Source organism: Schistocerca gregaria, chromosome 8 (genome assembly GCF_023897955.1).
Source record: "Schistocerca gregaria isolate iqSchGreg1 chromosome 8, iqSchGreg1.2, whole genome shotgun sequence".
Lineage (NCBI taxonomy): Eukaryota > Metazoa > Arthropoda > Insecta > Orthoptera > Acrididae > Schistocerca > Schistocerca gregaria.
The window spans coordinates 91,665,877-91,678,603 of record NC_064927.1 but is presented as its reverse complement, the minus strand read 5'-3'; the positions used below and the strand labels follow the sequence as shown (position 1 = coordinate 91,678,603).

Below are 12,727 nucleotides of genomic sequence, written 5' to 3'. Positions count from 1 at the left end.
ACAGTAATTGAATGCTGACTGGTCTGTTTGCGTGCGTGAACGCCAATTGCGAGTCAGGAGACGACAGCTTAACGCCACGCAGTCCCAGACCGTTCCGCTCCGCAGAGCGTCGTAGCCCGCTGTGAACCGTGAAATGGGAGGAGCCCTGTGGTCTGCCCCCAGCGTCTTCCTGCCCTGTCGGACCAGCCTGTTTCTGCCTGCACTGCCTTCATTCAGTCGGTCAGCGAGCTGCTCGGATGTGGTTAAGTACATCACAGCGGCAGTCTATTTGTGGAAAGTCAAGCATGCCGAAAGTAGCCAGCTCCAAGTCATCTCTGATTCGACAGTGGTTTGTAGAATTTCCTGATTTCTGTACAGACGGAAGAGTTATTCACTGAAATGTGTGCAACAAAGACGTAAGTAAAATGTTGACATTGTATCTGCTACGCCCGCTCAGAGAACAGTGATGCAACTCTTTTTCCCGAGTCAGCTTGGGCCAGACACATGCGAATGTAAAATTATTGTCTCTAAACCCCTAATGTGGGTTAATTTTTCTGAGCAGATCTCGTACGTAAATTCTTCAGCAAAGTATTTCGCATTTCCTTTTGTGTTTAGATACGTTCCGGACAGAGGTCGCATTTAAGCCAGCATATTGCATGCATTGATTAAACACCAGGCAAACTTAAAAAATAAATCAAGTTTGAAACAAACGTTCGTAACTAAACCAGATGCAACAAACACAAATTTCATCTTGACCCGTGTGAGGCCATTGTTGCAGCAAACATACCATTCAATGCAGTTGAAAATAGCCAATTCAAAAGTTTTCTAGAGGAATACTGTCACCGGAGCATTCCACACTGAGGACGAACTGTTTAGATACTCTGTATGAAAATTTATTGGGCAGGATAAGGGAAGAATAGGCGATTCATACATGTGTATCTCTGTCGAGGAGACAACTGACAGACAAGGTCGATATGTAGCTAATTTCATTGTTGGAAAGTTAGATCCTGAGACTCGCTCTGCACATCATCTGATCTGCACCAAGGAGATAAAAATGACTCATCAGGAAAAGCCCTCAAATCGCTTTTCCCCAACAGTCTAGATGAAAATAAAGTACTTGTAGCCTACACAGATGCAGCCGCATACATGACTGCTGCTGTTAAAATGTTGAAAGTATTTTACGCAGCCTTATTCCATATAGCTTGCCTTTCCCATGCCATGAATCGTGTAGCAGATATGATACCGTCTCGGGATTTCCACATGTAAATAAGCTAGGCAAGCATCAAAAAGGTTTTTAGTAAAGCACTTACAAGAATGCAGTTACTTCGAGAGGAACTCGCTGGGGAACGTGACTACAGCAAGCATTTGTAAGACAACACAGGATCAAGTAGGTAAAAAGACGAGGGCTGCTAGAAATCCTTGCGTAACAGAAGAGATATTGAATTTAATTGATGAAAGGAGGGAATACAAAAATGCAGTAAATGAAGTAGGCAAAAAGGAATACAAACGTCTCAAAAATGAGATCGGCAGGAAGCGCAAAATGGGTAAGCAGGGATGGCTAGAGGACAATTGTAAGGATGTAGAGCCGTAATCACTAGGGGTAAGATAGACACTGCCTACAGGAAAATTAAAGAGACCTTTGAAGAAAAGAGAACCACTTGAATGAATATCAAGAGCTCAGATGGAAACCCAGTTCTAAGAAAAGAAGGGAAAGCAGGAAGGTGGAAGGAGTATATAGAGGGTATATACAAAGGCTATGTTGTTGAGGACAGTATTAAGGAAATGGAAGAGAATGTAGATGAAGGTGAAATGGGAGATATGATACTGCGTAAAGAGTTTAACAGAGCGCTGAAAGACCTAAGACGAAACAAGGCCCCGGGAGTAGACAACATTCCATTAGAACTACTGATAGCCTTGGGACAGCCAGCCATGACCAAACTCTTCTATCTGGTGAGCAAGATGTATGAGACAGGCGAAATACCCTCAGACTTCAAGAAGAATATAATAATTCCAATCCCAAAGAAAGCAGGTGTTGACAGATGTGAGAATTATCGAACTATCTGTTTAATAAGCCACTTCTGCAAAATACTAACACAAATTCTTTACGGACGAATGGAAAAACTGGTAGAAGCTGACCTCGGGGAAGATCAGTTTGGATTCCGTATAAACACTGGAACACGGGAGGCAATACTGATTCTATGGCTTATCTTAGAAAATAGATTAAGGACAGGCAAACCTACGTTTCTACCATTTGTAGACTTAGAGAAAGTTTTTGAAAATGTTGACTGGAATACTCTCTTTCAAATTCTGAAGATGGCAGGGGTAAAATACAAGAAGCGGATGGCTATTTACAATTTGTACAGAAACCAGATGACAGTTATAAGAGTCAAGGGGCATGAAGGGGAAGCAGTGGTTGAGAATTAAGTAGGATGATTCTGAGGGAATTAGATTAAGAAGTGAGACGCTTAATGTAGTAAATGAGTTTTGCTATTTAGGGAGCAAAATAACTAACGATGGTCGAAGTAGAGAGGATATAAAATGTAGACTGGCAATGGCAAGGAAAGCGTTTCTGAAGAGAAATTTGTTAGCATCGAGGAGAGATTTAAGTGTCAGGAAGTCGTTTCTGAAAGTATTTGTATGGAATGTAACCATGTATGGAAGTTCAAAATGTTCAAGTGTGTGTGAAATCTTATGGGACTTAACTGCTGTCATCAATCCCTAAGCTTACACACTACTTATCCTAAATTATTCTAAGGACAGACACACACACCCATGCCCGAGGGGTGACTCGAACCTCCACCAGGACCAGCCGCACACGTGTATGGGAGTGAAACGTGGACGATAAAGAGTTTAGACAAGAAGAGAATAGAAGCTATCGAAATGTGGTGCTACGGAAGAATGCTGAAGATTAGATGGATAGATCACGTAAGTAATGAGGAGGTATTGAATAGAATTGGTACGACATATTCTGAGGCATCAAGGGATGATGAATTTAGTATTGGAGAGCACTGTGGAGTGTAAAAGTCGTAGAGGGAGACGAAGATATGATGCAGGAGGATGTAGGTTGCTCTAGGTACTGGGAGATGAAGAAGGTTGCACAGGATCGAGTAATATGGAGAGTTGCATCAAACCAGTCTCAGGACTGAAGACCATAACAACAACAACAACATTGTTCTTACATTGCAGGAGGCAGTGAGCATTACTTCAGTTGAACATCTTCTGAACGACGCAACAATTTCCAACGACTTTCCATACATAAAATATCATTATGCATTTTTGATCATTATTAATAAAGCTCTAGAGTGTTCAGGGAACCCAGACTCCACGTCAACTGCGACTGACAGGTGACAAAAAATCAACTGTTGGTATGAAAGTTAGTGAGAAACTGAAGAAAGCGCTCCAAAAAGCCCGGGACTGACCACCCTCTGCACAGTAGCTCACATAATATCAGGTAAATCAACAGAATACGAGTTTGCGGTCCCATTGCGCCTAATACCGTCATATAAATATGCTCCGGTGTCATCTGTTGACGTGGAACGCTCATTCTAGGCATATAAGCTGCTTTTGACAGACAAGAGATGCTGTTTCTCAACGGAAAATCTGGAGAGAGCGTTAGTTATTTGCTGTGACTGTAATTATGAACATAGACAGTAATATAATATGCATTTTTGTCAATCTATTTATCTTTCTAGACGATAACATGTCAGATTTTGGTCACGTATTTTCTAATTTGTATAAATTATTTTGTGAGTGATAGAATCTATTTTAGGAACCTAATTTAAGATTTTTAGAACCTTAACGTCCGCGGTTCAGTGGTGAGAGTATGTCAAGACAGTATATTGTCATCATACGACATCATTGCTGTACACTAATAAAGTCGTACGTTGACATGTACCGCTGTCAGGTTGTTAGATTATGACTCACTGAGATGCACTGAAGATGCTTTTTATAGCTGAAATCTGAATATGAAAGAATAATAAAAAGGCCAATGGGATTGCGAGTGATTGCTGCATTTCTATTCTTCCGTATATGTTGCTTGTCTGTTGGCACTGCCGACTCTACGCAAACGCCGCTGCTCTCTATCGTTAAATGTGGGCTGTCGGCCGCTGCGTTGTCCGTGATGAGAGGTAATGCCTCAGATTTGCTATTCTCGGCACGCTTTTGGCACTGTGGTTTTCGGAATATTGAATTCTCTAACGATTTATTAAATGGTTTATCCCCTGCTTCTAGCTCGAGGTACCATTCCGCGTTCTGAATCTGTTAATTCCCATCGTGTGGCCGTAATCACGTCGGAACCTCTCCACATGAATCATATGAGTACAAATGACAGCTCTGCACTGCACTGCACTGCACTGCAATTCTCTGGATACATCTACCAGGAGGGAGACAGACTAAGCAGCGAAGCTGCTGTTCCTGTGTGGACCTCTAGAACTATAGTGGGGCCTCACGCTTAGGATTGGCCTATGGGAGCGGCCGCGTGGGGGAGGACGCTGCGTCAAATGCGTCATAGAGGCTGCGGGAGAAACTACTCCCGCAGCAGATCAGGCCAACGCGTGGTTGGCCTGCGGTGGACTTGGTGACCCAGTCCGCGGATAAGACGACTGCCAGAGTGTTCTGCAGAGGCATAGAACACCCTGGCGGACTGCCTGAAGCGATCCCGCAGCAACGGGACGCCAGCTTCCTCATGAAGGAGCCTTGTTGAGTAACGAGGCGGCTTGTGGAGAACGAGCCGCAGCGCCCGATTCTGAACACGCTGGAGCATCGCAACGTGCGATGGGGCGGCATGGCCCCACACAACAGCGGCGTACTCGAGTACCGGCCGGATGAGGGCCAAGTACACGGTCAGGCCGTGCCGAGGGGGGAGGGTGGATGAGGGGTTCAGCAGCGGGTAGAGCGCCCGGAGACGCCCAATCGCCGGCCCCCTGATGTCGCGGATGTGCGGCAGCCAGGTGAGATGCCTGTCAAGCGTCACACCGAGGTATGTGCCGGTCGGTGACCACGGGATGGGGCCTCCCGAGATCGAGACAGGCGGCAGGTCTGGAGGCAGCCGTCTCCGAGTGAAAACGACCGCCTGGCTCTTGGCGGCGTTGAACTTGAGTCGCCACTTGGCGGACCACGCCCCCAGGACATCGCACGCCAGTTTGAGCCGGCGGCACATCGCGACCACGTTCATGCTGCGGGTGAACAGCGCAGTGTCGTCGGCATAAAGAGCCAACTCCACGCTCGCCACCCGCGGAGCGTCTGCGGTGTACAAGGTGTACAGTAGGGGGCCAAGAACCGAGCCCTGCGGTACCCCCGCACGAATTGGCCGATCAGTGGAGGTGCCGCCGCCGGCCCAGACGTGGAAGGTGCGGCCCGCGAGGTAGGACCGCAGCAGAAGGGCGTGTGACGTCGGGACCCCATGCACAAGGAGTTTGTACACGAGGCCCTCGTGCCACACGCAGTCGAACGCCTTGGAGACGTCGAGGAGTACCGCCCCAAGGTACTCCCTCGACTCCAGCGCCCGCATCGCCTGTTCCACCAGGCGTAATAGTTGCTGCGTGGTCGAGTGGCCCCGCCGGAATCTGAACTGCTCCGCTGGAAGGAGCCCTTCGGCAGTGACGTGGCGCCACAGCCGCTCCACGTACAGTCTCTCAAAGATCTTGGAGAGAGACGGGAGCAGGCTGATCGGCCGGTAGTGCTCCACCCGACGCGGATCCTTGCCGGCCTTGGGGATAGCCACCACTTCCGCGTGCTTCCACGCGGAAGGGAAGATCCCGGAGCGGAGAACACAGTTGAAAGTGTCCGCCAGTGAGTGATGGATCGCCGGTGGCAATAGCTACAGGAGGCGGTTCGTGACACCATCGGAGCCACCCGCCTTCTTGGGGTTGAGGCGGCGGCACTGGAGTCCAACCTCAGCGGCGGTGATGGGTGGGATCACATCGTCAGCAGCCCTGGCGGCGAGGAAAACCGGGAGGCTGTCTTCCACGAGACGGACATGGTCGGCATCCAGGACGTCCGCGATCGGGCGGAAGTTGTCGGCGAACACGTCGGCGAGGGCGTTGGCCTTGGCGTCCGGGGCACACACAACCTCGCCGCCGACGTGGAGCGGAGGAACAGGCTGATGGCGGCGGAGGAAGCGCTTGGCGGTCCGCCAGGCACTCCCATCAGTGGTGGTGAGGGTGGCCACAAGGCCAACCAAGTCACGGTTCCGGTGTTGGTCGATAGCGGCCCGGATTTCACGCCGTGCCCGATTGAGGCGACGCTTGGTCGCAGGCTGGCGAGTCAGCTGCCACTCACGGAAGAGACGGTTTTTCGCGGTAATAGCCTCCAAGATGTGCGGCGGAAGCTGCCGGGACATCTCGCGAGGCCGCCTCAGCTGACGGGGAGACGCAGCAGCAGCAGCAGCGCTGAGAGTGTGCGGTGTAAAAAAGGCCAGCGCAGCATCGGCCCCATCCAGGGCAGGATCTGGGGTATCGACGAAGCGACCGAGCAGTTCATCTCGAGAACGGGCCTCGTCAATGCCGCGGAAGGTGCGGCGGTCAGGCGGAAGGGAGGCGCCGACGATGTCCATGTCGTAGACAACCGGAAGGTGGTCGGACGACAGGGCACAGCGGACGGTAGCCGACGTAAAGTGCCCAACGCCCTTCAGGACCGCGACGTCGAGCACGTCGGACTGGCCTCTGTTGGGGAAGAAGGTGTGGTCAAACGGACCGAGGACGACAGCGCCATGACGCTGAGTGATGAGGAGAAGGCGCCGCCCACTGACGTTGGTGATGCGAGAGTTCCATTGCGGGCTCTTGGCGTTCAGGTCGCCCGCAATGAACAGCTTCCCACGCAGCGTCAGCAGGGCATCAAGGTCGGCCTCCAGGAGATGGTCTCTCGGCGGCCTGTAGACGGCGATGAAGGTAATGACCCCCGCCGTGGTGGAGACAGCCACCCCAGTGGCCTCCACCGTAGCAAGAGGTGGCATCAGGACTTCATGGTGCTTCAGTGAAGCCTTCACATAGATGGCGGTGCCTCCGCCATGGGTGGGCCGGTCGGTGCGGTAGCAGCGATAGTTCGCCACCCCGACGGCCACACCAGGCTTCAGAAACGTCTCGCAGACGAGACAGACGTCGATCGCCTCATCCCGGAGGAATTGGCGGAATTCCCTTTGTTGGGGAACCAAACCGCGTGCGTTGAAACCGCACACCGTGAGCCCATGGAAGTGCTCATTATCCATGGCGGTCAGCAGGAACAACGCCGGCCTGGAGGCGGTGACGAGCACCGGGAGCTGCTCAAGCAGCCGGCTCAACGAACGCAGTAGCGTACGGAGCTCAGCGGCATCGGGAGCCGTTGGGGCCTCTGGGGCGGCCTCCAAAGCAGGAACAGCAGGCGGCGGCGGAACCGCAGGAGGCGGTGTCGGCGGGGGCACAGCCTGGGGGTCAGGCCGCCGCCGCTCCAGAGGGGCATCAGTGGCCGGACGAGCCGTCGCGGGGGCGGGGAGCGGCAGCGGGAGAGGCAGGCGTGGGTGCAGGGTCAGCAGCTGCTGCGGAAGAGGCAGGCCGCTGCGGAGCATCACCAACGGAGGCAGCAGGCCGCGGAGGGGAAGGGTTGGGCGCTCCCCCCTTAGCGGCATCAGCGAAGCTGGTGACAGGCTGCACCTTGCGGGAAGGGGCAGCCAGGCCACGGTGCTGATGGCGGCCACGCTGGAAGGCCGGACATCCACGGTAGCTCGCGACGTGCGCGCCACTGCAATTGCAGCACGTCGGTTTATCCTCACGTTTGAGCGAGCATTCCTTGCTCTGATGCTGGGCTCCGCACTTGACGCAGCGGGGAGGCATCGAACAGTAGCGGGACACATGGTCGAGCCGTTGGCAAGAGAAGCACTGGGCCCTCCTGCCTTTGGCTCGCAGTGGCTCCACTTCGACATCGACATGCCCAACCCGCCGCACCTGAAAGATCTTGCGATTTGCCAGGTTGTCGACAAGAACGACCTCGTACAGCGGCATGGGGCGGTGGGTGCGTGGAAAGTTCATGAGGCCCGTGTGGCGGATTCCGAAGCCCATGTCCTCCAGTTCTTCACGTAGGTAATCCGCCCCAAACTGTAGTGGGAGGCGGCGGAACACCACCTTCAACAGCTTGAGCGGCTCTGACGGATGTTTGTAGCAATGGAGGCCATCTTTGCAGATGACATCCATGACTGCACGGTAGTCCTCGATACTGGTCATGGAGAGCTGGTAAAGGTCATTGCCAGCAGTCCTGACACTGGCAGTGGGCGCTGCCCGAGCGATCTTCTGCTCGAACGGCTTATAAGGGCCGTCCCATTGGACCACAATCGGCGGGGGTCGCGGCGCCGCTTTCCGGGGCGGAACCCCAGCGTCATCCGCGACGTCAGCAGACGCGTCCTGGAAGGCGTTGGCGGTCGGCAGTGGCTGCGCAGGCTGTAGGACAGCCGCCCGCGCCGTGTGCCGCCTGGCAGGGGTGATGAACCCGTACTCATCAGGGTGGCGCACGGCAGGAGGCCCCGTGGATGGCTGCTGCCCCCCGTGCACATCGCCGTCGCGACCACCTGTGCCGCGGCGGCAGCGGCGGGTCGGGAGGCCTTAGGGGCCTTCTTCCGCGGCCGACCAGTGTCGGAGGCTTGGGAGCGGACATCGGAGTCGTCAGCCGCGTCTGCACGGCGCTTCCGGAGTGCACGAGCATCGTCAGCGTCACGTCGGTCTGCGTCAGCAATGGCCTCCGCAAGGTTAGCGTCTGGTAAGTCGTCGTCGCCTCTTGAGCTGGCTTTGCACGGGCCCAGACCGCAGTAGTGCCCTTCGCGCAGGGCGGGGCAGTAACTGGCGTGGCAACGGGTTCTTGCTGTTGCAGGGCCGTAGGAGCAGCCACGAGAGAACCGACCTCCTGCATGGCCGGCGCTCGTGGCGCACCCAGTGAGAGCGCCGTCGCCAGGGACGCAGACAACGCACCTGGCGAGGCCCCCACCGGCTCACCTGCCTCCTGTCGCCCCGTGCCCGGCAGTGCAGCAGCCTTCCGGATATGGCAGTAAGCTAGCACGGCAGCTACGTAGTCCTCACGGCCGGGGTAGTCACCCCCATGCGCAAGCTTGTGCATGCGAACGAGCGTGCGTTCCTGGGAGCGAGAAACGTCATCAGAAGAAACATCCAAGGCATCGCCAGGTAGTCGGCGCCGGTTCGTCATAAGTGGGGGGCCGGATGGGGCGGCCGACGGGAGCAACTCAGTCGCCTGAGCTGACCCCGCCGGACAGCGATCCGTCACACCCTTCGCTCGACCGTCAAACACGTCCTTCCGCCTCGACATCGCAACTCGGAATGTTGCGTCGCGTGACAAATGACAGCTCCCCAACGCACTGCCGTTTTGTACTATGTGTACGCGATACTACCGCCCTCTGCGGATGTGCACATCGCTATCCCACGACTTTCCTCACCTCAGTGTGTAATGCGTATAAGCCTGTGTCCCGAGGAAAAAGTGGTTGACCCATCAGTACAGAGTACGAGAGGCGATTGAAACTATGAAGCGGTGTGGCAACACCAGTGGAGAGGACAGCTGCATATTTCCCGCGTTCTGGCTGGCCGCTGCCCGATGGGCCATGAGCTGTTGCGGTGGCAGAAGCCTCTCCGGGCACGGTCGTTACAGCCTATACAGGCAGCTGTAGGGGGACTAATAATTCATATCCTCGCACACCAAAAGGAAACCATGGCCACCAGAAACCAATCGAAGATTTGCAGACTATCAAAAATCATTGACAAGCCGGCTAGCTTGCTTCCTACTCTCTCCATCATTACTATAGTCCAATTCTTTTATCTTGGCGGCTCGCACATGGCCGCCGAGACGCGGGAGATTGCTGCGTTGCCAGTTGCAAACGACGCACGCGCCAAGAGAAGCAGCGCCATAGTATAGTAGTGTTAACAAACTTACGTTTAGGGGGGGAGCGTGCAGTTTATGAAGTAAAGCCACCGCTACAGATACGTGCTCCCCGCGCTGTGCGCAATTTTGTCATCACTGCACTGCTCGCCTGTGCTGGCACACGGTGTTCTGACTGCTTTGACACTTATCATTCGATTTCACAAAAACTATTTGGCCCAAAAATTTGATTTTTATACACCTTCTTGACTGATACCTTCCCCCCGTAAATGGCTTAATTTTGTTTCGATGGTCAACGCAGTTATTGTGCAGCATTAAATGTGGTAATCCATTGCACGAAATTTTGAAGAGTTTGTAGAGGTAAAAGTCCATAGCGTATACTTTCCGTATGGTTGATTTTAGTTGCCACAATGTTGAGAATGAAATTTGGACAAGATACCTAAATTTTATATAAAATTTACTGTATAACAATATCTCATTTAATGTAAGTACCAAATAGGTGTCGTATGTATTATTGAGAAATATTCTGTCTTTCGCGACTGTAATAAAATTTTATTTATGCCAGTGTCATTTCGATTTCTTCTAAAAAGTTCTGATTAAAACAAAGTTGGCGAAGTACACAAAACTGAATTGTGGTCGTAATAAAACATAGAAAAATCTAAAATATATGGCCAGTAAGGCACAGTGGGAAAAAAATGTGTTTGTCACAACGGACAGCAAATACTTGCCAAAACATAGATCAGTCGACGAAAACATTGAATATGATGATGTTGCCAAAGCAGCGAAGCAAAGAATTCTGCCCGACAATCAAGTAGCTCGGCAACGTACGAGCCGAAATTCTTCTCTAAATAACACTTTTAATACTGTCGCAAAAGAATATATATCAATATGAATAGTAAAACGGGGACTGCGGAAGAGAAGGTATACAAACAAAACAGATAACATTAATATTATATGTGTGCCTTTTCATTGTTTTTAATTGCTGTTAAAAGGAATATTGGACGATAAAATTAGAAAAAACAGAAAACTTATTATGATTATAATGAAGAGACAAAGCACCAGAAATTTCAAAAAATTACATTCAGACGAATAAAATTCGTGAAGTAAGACACTTTGATATTGTTTTTAAATAAAGAAAATATAAAGCACCGATCAAGGTTTGAACTCAGATCATCTCACTTAGCAGCCCACTTCTCACTCAGGAGAGCTCCTGGAGGACTCTAACATATCACGCAAAATACCGCCAAATACTGTTGGTATGACTATGAATTACTCACGTTTCCTCGAAGTACAACAGGAAGTAAACAATTACCACTGTTCTTTATTGCTAAAAAGTTCGTCAGAATGATACAAACACCTTTCCTTGCTATCGCCTAAATTATTGCTTGTTTCGTTTAATTAATTAATATAATATGAATCAATTGGTATAAAGAAATTTTTCCAAACTTTCTATACAAGAAAGTCTGCTATCAAGACATTGCTTTTGTTCCATTACTTTATGACTGAATAATACTAAAACCGAAGACACTCGTCCGTGCCCTGCACTGCAGTCGAGCTCTGGCAATGTCGTTCTCTGTTCATTGGCTGACTGTGCTTTGTGACGTCAGATGCGCAAAACTAACCTAAACTCGGCCGCCGTCGTAAATGACGCGCACTTTAGCCTATCACATTGTAGTACCAATAAAATTTCACATGTATGACATACTGACGCCGATCGTCTGCAAGAAATAAAAGCATGTTTCTTCCACCAAAACCAGCCTTGCCCTGCTGTTGTAATGCGGTCGAAACGTTGGTTTCAAGTTAATAATTAAATTATTTTACGCAATGACGAGGTACGACACCCGAAAGAATGTTAATCATCATGAGACTGGCCACGGGAGCCTACGCAGTTCTTAGTTATTTTTCTTTACTTGGTTTAATTTGGTTTGGTTGGTTGATTTGGGGAATGGGACCGAACAGCGAGGTCATCCGTCTCATCGCATTAGGGAAGGATGAGGAAGGCAGTCGGCCGTGCCCCTTTAAAGGAGCCATTCCGGCGTTTGCCTGAAGCGATTTTGGGCAATCGCGGAAATGGATAGCCGGACGCGGTTTGAACCGTCTTCCTCCCGAATCGAGTCTTATGTGCTAACCACTGCGCCACCTCGCTCGATAATTTGGTTTACTGCCACCAATGACATACAATGTAAGTGCACGTAACAGTATACTGATCAGTCGAAACATTATGGCCACTGCCCACCGCCTGGTGACGTTACGGACGCGTTACGCGGTAGCAAAAGTGTGCAAGCGGAGCAGACACGGACGGGGGATCACCTTAGCGAAGATATGGACTGCAGATGGGGAAATCCACTGATAGAAGCGACTTTGACAAAGGACAGATTATTATTACTCTAAGCCTGCGAACGAGCATCCAGAAAACGGTGAGGCTGGTCGAATGTTGACGTGCTGCTGTCGTGAGTATCTTCAGAATGAGGTAAGAGGACAGTGAAACTACCACTGTCGCGCGGGATTAGCCGAGCGGTCTGGGGCGCTGCAGTCGTGGACTATGCGGTTGGTCCCGGCGGAGGTTCGAGTCCTCCCTCGCGCATGGGTGTGTGTGTTTGTCCTTAGGATAATTTAGCTTAAGTAGTGTGTAAGCTTAGGGATGATGACCTTAGCAGTCTTATAAGTCTTACAAGATTTCACACACATTTGAACATTTTGTGAAACTACCACTAGGCGCTAAATGGTTGGATGTCGACGCCTCTTCACAGAACGATGGTTTCAGAGGATTGTCAGCTCTGTGACGTAGGATAGATGGTGATCTGTGGTATCTCTGTGGAAAGAGCACAGTGCTGGGGCACGAACGACTGTTTCGGAGAACACCGGTCATCTTGAACGTGGAGCTCCGCAGCAGACCATCCCA

General features: G+C 51.2%; 1 protein-coding gene across 1 annotated transcript in view; it reads right to left on the bottom strand.

Annotated features, from left to right (window-relative positions):
- The window catches only part of LOC126285034 (basic proline-rich protein-like), a 78,420-nt gene extending 70,901 nt beyond the window's left edge, over positions 1-7,519 (bottom strand). Inside the window, exon 1 of the mRNA XM_049984358.1 lies at positions 7,273-7,519. Coding sequence (XP_049840315.1) covers positions 7,273-7,519 — 247 coding nt within the window. The remainder of the gene's footprint in view (positions 1-7,272) is intronic.
- Positions 7,520-12,727: the final 5,208 nt, after the last annotated feature.